Here is a 15,447-nt window from a genome sequence, read left to right as displayed (position 1 = left end):
AGATTTCATTGCAATTTTACGAAATACATGTAGTTTCAGCTAGTTTGCAGCGTTTTGGGCTTGAGACCGGCAAGAGTGATGGTAGACACTCTTAGCAGAGATAATTGTGCTAGCAGATATTAAAATTTCACCTGTAAAGACAATAAATTAATTGAACACAAGAAAAAGGAAACTTGATAAAAAATTAGAATAATGGCGGGGAGAAAAGAGGGCTGCACTAAAGATTATGTACTTGTGTTCTTGAAGCTGAAAATTAACAAGGTTCCTAACAATTTTTGAAAATCACACAAATCCCAAGCTATATCCAGGGTTTTCTCTTAATAAAATTAACTCTTAAAACAAATTGGGATTTTACCTTGGGCCTTTTTTTTTACTTTTTATGTACATTATTTATGTATAAATAATGCTCCCCTGACCCTCCCCCAAATTTCCAGAACAAATGGAAACTCTTAAGAATGATCAAGCTTTACCTTATTATTTAAAATTTTTACATCTTGAATTATCAAGTTATCACAGAGGATTTCTTGGTACTTTAACCTGTTTAACACCCTAAAAGAAGTGCACATATATACTACACACAATCAGCCCAGTCAAAATGTGCCACAGCTGACAATTTGGCTGCCTGCCACAATATAGCTGCCGCTAACTTCACACTTTTCACACTTCCATTCAAGACAAGGTTCAGCCTCTGCTGCCTATTACTATCACCAGCTTGCCTTCCACTCAAAAACATTTTGACTGAGCTCATCCATACATACATACATAAGTGGGAGATTAGGTTACATGAGCGAACCTGCACTATTGAAAGAGATCAATGAATTACAATTCAAAGAAACATTGATAAATAAAATAAATCAATAGAAATGACAAAAATCAAACTAACAGCAGACAGTACTCTTTCAGCCTTCTGGACCTGAGCAGTGCAGTGATCTTCAACTAAGTGCTTAATTTGGACATAAAACCAGAACTTGGTATAGCTAAATATTATTATTTTTCTTTTAATATTCCCACTCCAGCTGATGTGTATTATTTGAATTACAAGTCTTATTAGCATGCAAAATCACCTATGGACAAGGCACACACTTTGGACATAAAACCAGAACTTGGTATAGCTAAATATTATTATTTTTCTTTTAATATTCCCACTCCAGCTGATGTGTATTATTTGAATTACAAGTCTTATTAGCATGCAAAATCACCTACAGACAAGGCACACACTTTGCACCAAAATAGCTTTGCATCAAGTACATTATCTAGTACATCATTACCATCTTCAGGTATTTCTAATTTACTTGTGAAAATCACACAAATCATAAGCTATATACAGCATACAATCAACAGCAAATTATTAGAAAGGAATGCAGTAAATTTTAATAAGAATATTACTAAGTAGTTAAATAACAAATAGCCCAGTAAAATTGTGCCCGTTGCTGGGAATTTGGTTCTCAATAAAATTAGCTAAAATAGCCAATCTTGAGTTTTACTGCTCACTCAAAATGGGCTGGCAGCTTACAATTTGGCCGCCTACAATGAAGTACCTTCCGCTAACTTCACATTTTTCAGACTGCTTTTCAGGAAGAGGTTTGGCCAGCTTTTCTACTACTCAAAAACATTTTGACTGGGCTGTGCAAGTCTTACTAGCATATAAAAAGCACCTTCAGGTAGATTACAGCAAAGCAGACTTTGTACCAAATGCTCTGCATTAAGTACATCATTACCCTCTTCAAGTATTTCTAGTTTACTTGTGAAAATCCCACAGATCACAAGGTATATTACATTATACATTCCAGTTGACAAAGCAATCAAGGGTAATTTTTTCATAATGGATGCAATGATCTTCAGTATCAAGATTATTTGGTACCTAAATAGTAAAATGTTCGAGAGAAGAAATAATCATAAACATTTTTTCTTTCTCATCAGCATCGACTTCCAAAAGTAATGGATAATGACCACCTAAAACAAAGAAGAAATAAATCAAATTTTTGATTTCACAGGGCTTCAATACGAAACAACTATACATATCTTTTATTTCCTACCACTTACAAGTGGCAGGAATGGCTGAAATGGCCTTCACGTGAACACAACAGAATCCTATGCGTGTATAATCATGTAGAACTATTTATTCGGTATCGAAATTACATCCCAAATGTCATGATATTTGACTGAAACTCAGCTTACCCATCTTTCGTTTAGACTTCGAAACTTGCTGCTTTTTACCACCGTTTCAATGTTTTCTTGTTGTTCAAAAGGTGGTAGGGCCATTGCAGACCGTGATTTTTTTTTTACTTGAGAACCAGATCACAACACCCAAGCCTTTTCACGCTAAATATTAAACTACTGAGATTTCCTTCGCCGCCGTAAGCCGCCATTTTATCTTTCCCTGAATACTAGTTCCCAAGCTTCGAGCCCGAAGGTCTCAGACATGCACTGAAATTATGATATTCGTTATTTCAGGGCCAATTTAGAAATAACGGTAATCGTTATTTTGGTGTCGAGATCATGCTTATCACAACTGAACGCACATTTACCCCTTTCCTCCGCCATCTTGAATGTTGTAAGACAGTGGAACCGAGTCCTTCTCTTCACTTAACACGTTTAAAGAGGATTGGTAAAGAGTGCCACGAAATTACTATATCCATAAATTTGGTGCCAATTTAGAAATAACGATAATCGTAATTTCGGTCTCGAGATCATGTTGGCTCGCGTAGACGTTAACTGCGCAGACAAATTTCATACGCTCAGACGCAGGGTAGTTAGACGCGTATATACGATTTTTTTGCGCTCACGATCGAAAAAATGCGTGATTCATGTGCCTTTGTTATTCGGTGCTATAATTTTCCAACATATTTCGTTGTTGTGTGAAAAAAAAGGACTTTTAGGTTTGAAAAAGCGGCGAATAGACAATGGAAATTTACATAATGAAAAAAAGCAATCATGTTACACTCACGCATGTTACTCTTCGCGAGATGTTTTGAATAACGAGCAGTAGCAGTAGATTTGCTTGATTTGAGTTGTTGATGAATCGGCTGGGAAGGAAAATGTCACTTACCCAAGGCATCGAAACTCGAGTTTTATTGAGCGAGTAACGAAACATATACTCACTAATATCCTTCTCAATTTATTCACTGCAATCAGCGCTCCCTAAGATGTTTACGCTGCGGAATGTGAACAATGTGGTGTTTATATCGCAGGTGATGATTTCTTCGAAACTTTCGACCTACCTCGATCATCTTCGGTGAGGATTAGAGAGAAAATGTGCTTTTTAAGAATGAGAATGGTGTTCTGTTTTATTCATTGCAAACGGAGCCCGCTTCAGTGTTTACATACCAGACAGTTTCATTTCGCATCGCTCGTGATGTTTTGCTTGATTGCGGGGCGCATCATATTTTAATAATAATAATAAGTCAAGTCATGGTTAATCGCAATGTCAAAGACGAAAATTCGTCTAAAAACCGAAAACGCTTCGACATACTACCGTTCATTACCATATTTTGCAAGCGTCTGTCAGTAATGTCAACATCTTTCAACACAGACTCTAAAATTTGACATCAACCCAAATATTTCATTTACACAACTAAGCTTAATTTACTGTATAAAATCAAAAAAAATAAAATGTTAACGATAAAAACTTTGAAAACAAACAGAGGTATGTCAATATGTTAATTTACGCGTGCCTGTTCGGCAATCTTTCTATTACGTATCCGTCTATAGCTTTACGGCAATCATCCCTGTTCTTGTTGCGTTAACGTTAACGGAAAAAATCTATAGATTATCTCTCCTATCCTTTCCATTTTAAGTGGATCAAGCGGAAGTTTAATTCCAACCCCCCTAACATTTTGTCCATCCAATTCGAGCGGCAAAAAGAAATGACGTACAAGATGAACCGCAATTTTTTCCCAATGTCGACCACGACCGTATAAAAGGAGGGTATCATCACGAGTTTCCACTTCTAACTGCGTTGAGTTCGTTGACTCATCCAAAGATGTAGTGCATGCTGGAAGTTCTTGTTGATCCACGACCTCATGGCTTTCAACAGGGGGTGTGGCTGATTCGTTTGTACCACTAAGCACTCTAATTAGCGCGTCGAACCGCTCGTTCAAAGCTGTTTGTTGTTCAGAAATACGCTGAAGCCATGGGACTATTTCTGAGTGGCCATCCGGGTGGGTCTTCGTGAAGAGGTTTCGTGGCAAGGAGCGGAACGGACTAAGCTTGTGTGCTGGTGACAATATTGGCTTTAGTGGCGACAGAGCTGGCGCTAGTGGTGATAGTGATGATGGAAGTGGAACCGGTGATAGTGGTGACAGTGATGACGGAAGTGGTGTCCGTGGCAAAGGTGCTGGGATGGTGCTCTGGATGACAGGGGTGTTGACATTTGTGGTGGCAAAACAGGTTAGGAGGCGCGTAAAGAGAAACAACGGTGGCCTATAAAATAGATAAAGGCGAATTCCGAGCGAAAACGAGAGAGTAAGAAAAAATCGTTTTATACAAATTATTTAGCAACGGAACAGATTATTAACGACAGTTCACACTCTATTCATCCGATGTAACGAAAACGTGAACTAAATAAATACTTTGAGAGAAAAAGTTTCGACTTCGGAAAAAAATTTCTTTAATCTGAGTTAAGCACGCGTTTTTTAGGCATGTAAATGTAAAGCTTTTATTTGACTTTGGCACTCACGTTTTATTGTTATAATGCTAATTAGTTGACAGAGGCGGGCCAGTTCATTAACGATAGTTCACACTCTATTGATCAATTGTAACGCAAAAGTGAGCTAAAGAAAATGCTTTAAGAGAGAAGTTTCTTCGACTCCCGCTTACAGAGTGGAACGAGCCGTGAAAGATTGGTTCCTAACCCCGACTCTCTCGGCATTCGCTTTGCTGAACGGCAGACCAGTCGTCAAGTTGTGACTGCTAGTGAAATCGCTTTCAGAAATACAGCCGAAGAGCAGCTTTGCTAAGATTAAAATTCGTGTTAATGGAACGGAGGATGCGAAAGACGTATTAATAGCTTATCAAAGGGCGTTTAATTATAAGTGGTTTCATGCTTTAAGTACTGCAAATCAAATCAATTATTTTAATTAAAGGTGCTCTTTTACTTAGTGATAAACATAGCTACTTTCCTACTCAATCGTTCAGAAAAGTTTAAAACAACGGCTTCTCAACTGAACTGCTTTGTATGATAACAACTGAGATCGGTCACTAAAGGTAAATTCCTGGGTGACGTAAATAAAATTGCTTTTGTCAGTCACAAATCATATCATTCTCCTGCATAAATTTGAAGACATTACGCCGACCACGTGTCGTGCGACATTGCCTCCACCGACGCTAAACAAAGATGGCGTCCGTCGAGACAATCTCCGCTTCTGGAGAAATTTCTCCTCGTTTACAAAAGCTTCTTCGAGGAGTGTCCGATGAACTCAGCCCCGAAGAACTAAGGCATGCTGTATCGTCCATAAAAACTAATTTTAGGGGCAAGTTTGAGGATCAAGGAGAACAAGATTTGTACTCATGCCTCCAATTATTTGCTCAGCAGGGTCTTGTATCGGAGGACAATCTGACTTTGTTGGAGGGGTTTCTAAGCCCGAAAACGTCCAAGAAAAAGTCGCTAAAGGAAAAAATTCAACAATTTAAGGAAAACCGCCAACAAGAGGTCAGTCCTGGAAAGGGAGAATCAGGTTTGACCGGCAGGGAACGTGACCTAAAGGAAGTTATGGCAATGTTGACAACGGGGAGTTCGTGTGTTGTCAATTTGCATGGAATTAGTGGTGTAGGCAAGACGAAATTGGCCATGGAAACCATTTCGAAGTGGCCAGGGAGGAAATTCAAGGCTGATTTTAGAGACATCACAGAGATGGAAGACGTTCATTTTCACGTTTTAAACGCTTTAGCACCAGACAAAACGATCATAAGCTTCGAAGCAAATCCAGTAGTTGAATTAATGCAACAGTTAAGGCAGGCAGAGCAACACAGTGACATTTTGCTGCTCCTTGATAACGTCGATAAATTTGCAGGAGGAGATGATGAAGCTTCCACCTCCCGTAATGCCAATTTTGTGACGTTTCTGCAAGAACTTCTAGGTCCAAAGGATTATCCGGGGAAATCGAAATTGAAGATTTTGTTGACATCAAGATCAACACTTCGTCACGCAAAGTTGGCCAACGTTGACAATTACGAAGTTATGGCCTTAGAGAAAGCTTCATCAAGTGCTCTATTCCAAAGTCAGAGAATTGGCAGCGTTCGAGAGGATCAGATAGAGAAACTACTGCAGATATGCCAAGGGAATCCCCTTATCATAAAAGGAATGGCAGCAATATTGAGGCAACAAATAGCAGATGACACCAAGATTCTGGAAACGATTGAGCAGCCACTAACAGCCAAGCCACAAGAATCGGGAATACCACCAGCAGAGGAGAGTGGAGAGAGAGACGTATTCGACTCTGAAAAGGAAGGCATTGATAAAGAGCAAGAAAGCTGTTTGAGAAAAATGTTTTTCTTCTTGCCAAGTAAACAGTTAAAAGATTCTGCCATTTCGATGTCACTGTTCTGTCGCTCTTTCTCTGTCGAAGCAGCAGCCGAAGTCCTTGAAGTGGACTCGTCAGAAGCTGTTATACAACTAGAAGGTCTCAGGAATAGTGAAGTGCTAACGGTAGACCCTGACGTGAAAGAACTCACATATGACATCCACCCTTTGGTGCGAACATTTCTGAGAAGCATCGGTAGTAACCAAAAGAAGTTCGTCAAAGTTTACGATAAGGCAAAAGCCAGGTTTTGTAAATATTTCATGTCCAAAATGGTAGACATTTCCAAGCTTTTGGACAAAGACTACATGAATGCCTTCGATAATTTTGATCTTGACAAACCAAACTTTGAACTTACTTTGGATATTTCTTTCAAGTCAGACCATCTTCTTATCCCAAAAGAGCATCGTGGAAGTGTTATGATCTTTTATCTCTTCGAGGCCATGCTTGACGTAAAAGCAAGGAAGAAAATTTTTAATTGCTGGGCCGAAAAGGTCAAGGAAGATGGAAAGGAAGGTAGAGTTTTATTACTTCCTAGCAAAAAGTCTTAGTTTACGTAGGGAGTTTTTCTGGATACTTCGGTAGTATAACTTAGCCATCGACTCGATGGAAAAACTAACAAAACAAAATTAACTAAATTCGACTGACAATGACAGTTTACTTGACTCTGGTGGTTACTTTAGCTCAGGTTGTCGAAACTTCAGTCACCACTTCCGACAACAGTCCTTCTCAGGACTTCACTCACCCAGGCGATCAGATCACACAATCAAAGCTATTGAGTGTCATCTGACCCTTCCGGTAAGGAGCTTACCGCCTTATTATTTTGTTCGAATCTGTTCGAACGCCCAAAGATCTTTCGCGATGAAGTTATACAGGGTATTTGCACTAAGATTCGGTATACTTTTTCTCAGTTTTGTTGACCAGGCCCAACAAGGTCGTTTGTCGCAATATACGCATTTTTTTTTTTTTAATCTCGTAGAGGGTAACTTCCTGAATTGGTTCAGGGTTTGAAGAGGCAGATGCATCCCTACCCAAACTTTCTCTAAACATTCCTGAAGTTAACTCTCATTGACCTTCTAAGAAGAGATAAAAACGCTCTCTGGTTAAGAATGTGCATAAAACTAAGAGGGAGAGAAAACTTGTTTTCCTTGTCTTTTTAGGTTCCTTGCTTCGAGCAGAACTAAAATGCCACGAAACATTGATGGTTCTTAAACTTGAGGGATGGCAGAGAGCATTGACAGTCGCGAGGAGAGCGAAAGAGTTACTTAGCAAAGTGCAGAAGGAAATTAAGAGCAAAGAATCCTTTAGGTTGACCAAGAGTTCCTACCTGTTCTCTAAGGGTGAAGTTTATTACAGAGCTGGGAATATGGCCAAATCACTGAGGATTTTGCACAAGGCGCTGAAGATAATGGAAAATGTACTTCACAGCCACACAAGCACTTCAAGGTGCTTAAACGCCATTGGAAACTGCCACAACAAGCTAGGAGAACATGACGAGGCCATAAAGTACTACATGAGAGCATACGATATGAGACAACAGCTTTCTGGCTCAATGAAACATTTTGACATGCCTCTCTTCAAAGGACAGATCGGGACGGTTTATGAAGGAAAGAAACAATTTGAAAAGGCAATCGAATTCTACAAAGAGGCCATAGAGCTCGCTAAGGAGCTAAAAATCCCGGGCATGCTGAACACTGCTCTGTTCAATCGAAACATTGCTAACGCGTACTGTTGGTTGCAAAACTTTGAAGACGCTTACCAACCTGCAAAGAACGCTTACGAGATCCGGAAGGTCATTTTGGGAAGGCACCCTGACACTGCTCGAAGTGCTTTCCAAATTGCGGAGATTTGTCGAGACTTGGAGGACTCTGACGAAGCGAAAAAGTTTTATGAGGAAGCATGGGAGATTGAGAAGTCTCTGGGCCAAGGAAACCACAGCGAGGTCATGGTCAGCATCGTTGAGAGGTACGAAGCGATTCTTCGCAAAGGAGAGAGGAAAGATCAGTTTCGACAAGAAGCATTCCACTTTCTTCTTCGTCACTGGGACGAAGAAAGAGCCTTCGAAGGGTTTGAATTTTCACTCGCCAACAAGAGAATTATTGATTCATTAAAAAAAAGGCTTGGTGAATTTGGCGACCGTCAAACACAGGAGAGATACCAAAAAGAAGCTCTATGGTTTTATGAAGGCGCTTGGAATTCACCGGACACGAGAAAGTTACCAGACACCAAGAGAGAGGAAATTCTGCAAACTCTCTGTGAGCTCTGTGCACAGCTTTCCGAGAAAAGTAAGGGCGAAAAGTACAGTAACGAAGCCTTTCGATTTTATGAAGAGAAATGGAAAAGAAAGAAGGAAGGAATGTCAGAGCACGACAGAATCGACATTCTCACCAACCTTGTAGAAATGGCTACATCACAGATGAAAGAGAGGAAGAAACAGAAGTATGAGGGTTTGTTAAAGGTATGACAAAGCTCTTTAACTTATTAATGGCTGACATCAACTTGAATGGGGTCTAGTTAAGAGAAAGATGTTTTCCGTCTTGTCACGAGCGTGGGACAAAGAAAAAATTCCTCATGAGGAATCGAACCTCAAACCTTCGGATTCTGCGCCCCGGTGCTCTACCACTGAGGCACAGAGACTCTAATGTGAGCGAGGTCTATTACGAAGTTCTTAAGGGTTTTAGTTTAGTATACATAATAGTACAATCGCTAACTTTCATTAGTTTTTCACTCTCTAATTGGTTGAACCGAGCAATCTCGCGAAATCTACCCAGCTAGTCTCCTTGTGGAACAAATGCATCTTAGACTTACCAAAAGTGTTATCCTTACATTGTCCAAGCATGCTACATTATCCTTGGTGGCTCAACACATTTTGCTTTTTATTAGCCCATTTACGTTACTTAGATTCGGATTAATGGCGATTCTCTGAACTTTTTTCCGTTTAAATGCTCACTCAGGGAGCCAAACAGAGCGGAACTTTGATGGGAACCGTGAAAGGATTCCTTTCTCATGGAGCAAAAGGTATTTAATGAGGGAATACTTTGACCATAAGTCGCGCATATATTAAATAACGAAAGACAAAGGCGGTCTCTTGAAGACAATAGTTAAAAACGCCCGCAATTACACTTATAAAAAACGTGGTTAAAAAGGATTTTTTATATAAGCATAGTTGCAGGCCTTCTTTTTACTAATATGTCCGAGAGAACGCAAGTGTCTTTCGTTATTTATGAGCATGGTTGATGTTTTGTAAGGTTCGTCTTTCCACGGGGCGTAGGCGAACGATGCTTTATTGTAATTGTTTTGAAAAATGCAGGATTTGCTTTTCACTGGTGAATCCTTTTCAAGTAAAAAAACTTTGTTATTTTAGAAGCTGAACAGCTGCTCAATGAGGACGATGACGGTGACAACGAAGTTGACATTCCTTTCGATGATGATGATGATGATCACGATAGTTCCGATGGTAGCGAAGAGATTCCAGAGGCTAGTCAGCAAGTGCAACAACTAGCAATTCAAGAAGAAGATGACGAAGAGTTAAAAAGTGAGCAGGAACAAGATCCAGATAGGATAAAGATACACGAGTAAGTGGAGATGAATGAGTCGCTTGCGTTTGCGCAATGATTTCTGGAATCGCCACCGGGCAAACATTGCAAGTTGTTGTAAGGAAATTTATGGCCGAAGGTTGTTTCGACGTCCAAAAAAGATCCATTCTGGAGAGAGATCGATGCTTTTTCGCTGCATATTTAAGATGAATGGATTAGATGACGTCAATACGATGGAACTGTTTGTGTTTTTCAGAATTACCACGAGATCATATGTTATGAAATATACCGATGAACCTCTCTTCTTACCTAAGGCTTATTAAAAGGACACACAAGCAAGTTAAAATACGTTACAGTGTTATTTACAAAACAACACGCGCACACTCTGAAAGAATTCTTACAGTTACGCATTTAACTAGCCCTCCTTTCTGCAAATTTGTTTCCATAATTAATGATTTTACGCTGTTATGGACCACAAAGCACAACTGTTTTGAGCGACGAACTCAACATTGCCTTGCGATCATCAAAATCAACTGGACAAACCCAGCGTGATGTATTGCGTGACGTGTTATGCTCACATGCTCTGTTTCGCGGGTTGCAAAAAGTAATAACGTTAATAACTGACTGAAAAAAAATTAACCAAAAAGGTCTAGAACAGTTATTAGATTTATTTTTGAGGTTAAGTGTCATTATCTGAGCAAGTTTCTTACTTGCAATTTTAATACCCTTGTCATTGCTTACTTCACTTGCACAAAAATGCTCTGAAAATGCTGGGTGATTAATTTTCCTTTGTATTTCAGAGGAAAAATCGGAGGTAAGGAAGACACATGGCACATAAGGGAAGCGGGTGCCTCTATCCAACTTTGCAGTGAGGCTATCCAACATCCCTTGCCATTTACATGTAGATGCTTACTGTGGAACCCCAGAATCCTCTCCCCACCCATTGCTAATGATGAGATATTGGTTAGCAGTGTTATTGAACTATCTCATGATGGCCCACCAGATCTGGAGTACAAGGAAAGTGTTGAAGGAACAAGATTTACAGTAGCTTTGTTGCACAGTGCCCCAAATGTGGAGGGGTATGAGGTGGTTATCAAGCAACTGATTGACCAAGAGAACAATGAATGGAAGGAATTGAAGACAGAGAATACTTGGCATGGATCAGGTACCATTATGTTGTTATGAAATGCAAGTGTGAATAACTTATTGAATTATATTCTCAGGCTCCCTTTTTCACTGGTACCAATGTCAGTATCTGAGCAATTGTGCACCTCCCCTCTCCTAACCCAAAATTAACCCGAGCTTGTAACCTAAACTTAGCAGTTGACTATTATTGGCTTAGGGGAGGAGTAGGTGTGCACTGATTCAGATACTGATGTTGATCTCTGCAATGCATGACCTCCGAACTACACTCATCATGTCAAAATACACTTCTTGCCACTTCATGAGCATTAAAAATCCAACAGAGTTTTTATTTTTTTTTTATTTTACCTGTAGTTGCATCCAAGCAGTACGCGTAATTATGGCATAGATATTACAAGAAGTCTACAATGCATTTTAATCATTATAATATAAATTTATCTTAATCACCATGTTGTTGCAGAATTAATTCTTTGAAGCAAAAGAATTAAAGACTTTAAGACTTCAAAACACGGCTGAAGGAAGCAATTTCAACCATTATTTTTATTTTCACGCAGAAACTTCAACAGTTCCCCAGTGGCTTTTCCCATTTGCACAAGCTGTTTGTACAAAATCAGCAGTTTCTTCATTTGCTGCAATCTGGCGTCCTAAGTCTTTCACCTTTTCAAGAGGTACTGCAGTAGGTCCGGAATTGACCTGTATTGTGCCTGAATTTCCTGATGTCAGTGTCCAAATTCCTCAGAGTTGTGTTCCTGTCAATCAAGATTTCTGTGTCACAATCAAGGTACATGGAACTTTAAAATTCTATACATGCATGAGTTCTGGAAGTTTTTCATTTTCCAGTTTTGAAAGTTGTAAGATTGGCGTGAGGGGATTGTCTAAAGCAAGGAGATAACACAAAGGTGTTACAAGAGTATAGCCTATACCCTCAGTTACTTGCCATACATTCCATGACCTTGGTGGCAATATTGATGGAAAGAGAGATATAAATTAACAACTTTAAGGTAAATACAGGACAGTTGTGCATGTGCTTTCATGTTTGGGAAGATACATGTAGTAATGTTCTAATCACTAGTTTTGGTAACTTCAAATTATTTGTGGTACTACTGTCCCCAAATGTAGTCATGGATCTTGGCAATTCCCTTTTTAAAAACTAGGTTTTGGAGAACTCATTCTAAGCAACAAACAGAACATTTGTTTTCGTTTTGCTTAGACATAAATGTCAAATTGAAATCATTCCTGTCAGTTAAATTGGTTTTGCGCTTTGTATTAGTTTGCAATTAATGCAGTTAGTGGATGAAGTTAAGCATGATATCATGATGAATTAGCAAAACCAAGGTCTGAGTTATCCGTGGGAGCCAAAGATAACACAGACATAGGGTTTGATGAGTTATGATATCATGCAAAAACTAAATTAAATTATTGTTTTATTATACGTCTTTTAAACAAACTGCAAAGGAAGACACTTCTCTCTAAATTTACAAAAGTTTAAGGATACTTCACAGACAGTCAGGGCTTGGAAACTAGGCAGAGGTTGAAATCGACATGATACCTGCAATATCTGCTGCAGATATCGGGTTATTATAATGATAACTTCACACTTAATTGTATATTGATTGAGTGCTCCTGACCAATCAGAATTTTTATGGTAAGTCCAATATATACATTTTTTCATAACAATGCTTATATTGCAACATAAAACTTTGAGAGGACATTTACATTGTGTACTATAGTTTTAGGTAGTTTTGAAATTTCATCCTGAAATTCACTTTTCACAATGTAAAGCAAATGAACTTTATGCTGGGAGTAGTTGAATATGTCCAACATAACTTGTTTTGCTTTTAAATCCAGGTACAAGAATTCCCAAAGAGTGAGCTAAAAGGAGAGGGAGGACTTGTCGGTCCAGTTCTTTACATTTCAAGCTCTCAAAATGTTACTCTCATCGCGCCTGTAACAATAAGGATTCCTCTTACCCTCCGTAGAGGAAAACAAGAGCCAGCAGAGTTATGTCCTGGTGAACTGAGGATATTACACTGTGAGTCTCTAGTTGAACCACATGACTGGAAAGACATTACAGATCAATTGGATGAACCGCCACGTCTTCTAAATGGGAAAGCGCAATTCAAAGTTAGGCATTTCTCTGGGTAAGTTTTTATTTTCGGCTTTATTTAAAAAAAATACGCAAGACGTAGAGGAAATTTAACAGTATTTTAGTGTACAGTCATACATGCATGTATTTCTTTTAGTTCAATATAGATTCAATAAATAAAATGATTACTCGAGTACGTAGACTCAAGATTAGTGTGCAATGGCTAATAATCATTTCCGTTGGGTTGCTTGAGCTGTATTTGGTTTTACTTTTCTTTTTTGGCAGATTCCGTCCAATCAAGTTGATCAGATCACTTTTACAATCTGCTTCAGGCCTCACAGAGTTTTTAGGGAAACTTTGCAGTAGGTCTAGGCCTCAGCATGCCCGATTTTTTACGTGCTTGTGTGAGACCGGTGTTCATGATCATTTTGGGCTCAAACTTTTTTGCTACCCTCAAAGACTGTATTATGATGTAAAACGGCAAATATCAGAGTGTGTCGTGCCCTACAAAGACGAAGGCAGCTCTTCTAAACCAGTCTATGGAGAGGAGAAAATTTTGGTGTCGCTTTCCTAAGCAATCATACCCCAGGGCACAGACCAGAAAAATGCCTTACAATTTGTGAGGTATAATATAATATACTTTATTTTTGGCCCATCAAGCACATATGATTCAATTGAATACTTCTAAATACGTTCATGCTAGTTTTATATAGAAATGATTTATTCATTCCATTGTAAAATTGTACATTGTTCAATTGTCAGTTAACCATTTTTCGCCATGGCTTTTCTAGGTTTCTTATCAATCAATAGAGCCATAGAGGTATACATGTTGGTTTTGTTTGGACTTAATTGTCTTCAAATGCTCGATTTTAAATATTCAGTAGGCCTCTCGTCAAATTTGCTGTCATTTTCGGTTGTAAGAAAATATTTCAAAACGTGTGCTATTCTAGACGAAGACTCGACTGGTGTACGTTGGGTTTACCTCATTTAAATTCATTTCCTTTTTAATAGATTCCACGAAAACGAAGTTTATTACACAGCTGGTGAAGTTTGCCTAAGAAGTGAGAGTGTTCCAGTAGTGGAGTTTTGCGACCAAAATCAGGAACTTTTGTGCAACATTATCATGGTGTTAGCGTCTCAAGTAAGTGACATCTTGCGGTTTGTGGATTTGCTAATTAAATGCACTTTTAGCCCAGAGCTGATATAGTATTGATGCCAACCTTATTATAGTAGGTGACAATGAATTAAAAGGATTAGCAATGCTTTAACCACAGGCAGCCCAAGCTCCAGTTGTGAGATGATCATCTTGCGAAATAAGAGTCATGGCGAAAATTTTAGTTTGTATGGGAATAATTACGACCGCTCTTAGGAAGTAAAAATACAGTCAAATTCTCAACAAAAATATTTCACCTTACTTCCAAAGTGCATTGCCTGTTGTCAGACCACTTACTAAGATGAAAAGAAGCCATTTTAGCAAGTTCTTTATTTCTAGGTTTCCTTCTCCTAGAAGTTGTAAACCTTTTTCCGAGTAAGATAATGAGGTCATTTAAGGCGGCACGAAACTTATTAAGGACGAATCACAAGAAAAAAAAACACTGAAGAATGTCGAATGGGTAAAGAAATATCCTGCCCACAGGAAACAGTAAATGAACATGCAGGGCCTTGCAAATTTTTGATTTTGTGTACTACTTTTATTTTTTAGTTGCTTTAAAGTCGCTTTCTATGCCTCGGCCTTTTTTCTTAATTATTTTTCCTTTTTCTGATTAATTAGTAGTTTTTTTTATTTCCTCATTTCTATTCACCTCATACTCACCCGTAATATTGTAAATTTTCCTTCCTCCATTTAGGTTTCTATTCCTGTCACCTCTGACTTTGAAGAAGGAAGTGGTAAGATGTTGTTTTTGTTGTAGGTTTCGTTGTTGTTCGAATAAATACAATTTACTAGACCAGTCATCTTGTTCTAAAATATGTTGTTCGAATAAATAAAATTTACTTAGGACCAGTCATCTTGTTCTAAAATATGTCAATTCAGAAACATAGGCTCTATGGGTTTTGAAAATGTAGCATTTAGTGACAAAGCACGTGTTCTCAACGGAAAGTCCTAATAACCTACCTTACTTCATGTGTCAATAAATCGGGCCGTGCCCCCCTTACGCTCAACAGT

General features: G+C 38.7%; 2 protein-coding genes and 1 long non-coding RNA gene across 4 annotated transcripts in view; 2 read left to right on the top strand and 1 right to left on the bottom strand.

Annotated features, from left to right (window-relative positions):
• Positions 1-15,447, top strand: part of LOC149053057 (uncharacterized) — a 252,015-nt gene that overhangs the window by 126,944 nt on the left and 109,624 nt on the right. The gene's annotated exons all lie outside the window — the stretch shown is intronic.
• On the bottom strand, positions 450-2,564 carry LOC149053064 (uncharacterized). The gene is made up of 2 exons (XR_016188879.1): positions 2,179-2,564; positions 450-1,953 (listed from the first exon to the last, which is right to left on the bottom strand). It is a non-coding gene; the product is annotated as an uncharacterized LOC149053064 (long non-coding RNA).
• The window catches only part of LOC149053063 (uncharacterized), a 12,634-nt gene continuing 2,465 nt past the window's right edge, over positions 5,279-15,447 (top strand). For both annotated transcript variants that reach the window (XM_089213089.1, XM_089213080.1), the window contains exons 1-10: positions 5,279-7,034; positions 7,679-8,976; positions 9,473-9,536; positions 9,883-10,093; positions 10,855-11,219; positions 11,752-11,978; positions 13,046-13,338; positions 13,569-13,907; positions 14,295-14,424; positions 15,131-15,447. The exon at positions 15,131-15,447 is cut by the window's right edge. In XM_089213089.1, the coding sequence (XP_089069215.1) occupies positions 5,336-7,034; positions 7,679-8,976; positions 9,473-9,536; positions 9,883-10,093; positions 10,855-11,219; positions 11,752-11,978; positions 13,046-13,338; positions 13,569-13,857 (4,446 nt within the window). In that variant the 5' untranslated portion in view covers positions 5,279-5,335 and the 3' untranslated portion in view covers positions 13,858-13,907; positions 14,295-14,424; positions 15,131-15,447. The remainder of the gene's footprint in view (positions 7,035-7,678; positions 8,977-9,472; positions 9,537-9,882; positions 10,094-10,854; positions 11,220-11,751; positions 11,979-13,045; positions 13,339-13,568; positions 13,908-14,294; positions 14,425-15,130) is intronic.

Source organism: Pocillopora damicornis, chromosome 1 (assembly GCF_964200805.1).
Source record: "Pocillopora damicornis chromosome 1, jaPocDami1.2, whole genome shotgun sequence".
NCBI classification, from domain to species: domain Eukaryota; kingdom Metazoa; phylum Cnidaria; class Anthozoa; order Scleractinia; family Pocilloporidae; genus Pocillopora; species Pocillopora damicornis.
The sequence above is the reverse complement of the archived record's forward strand: the minus strand, read 5'-3'. Positions and strand labels throughout refer to the sequence as shown.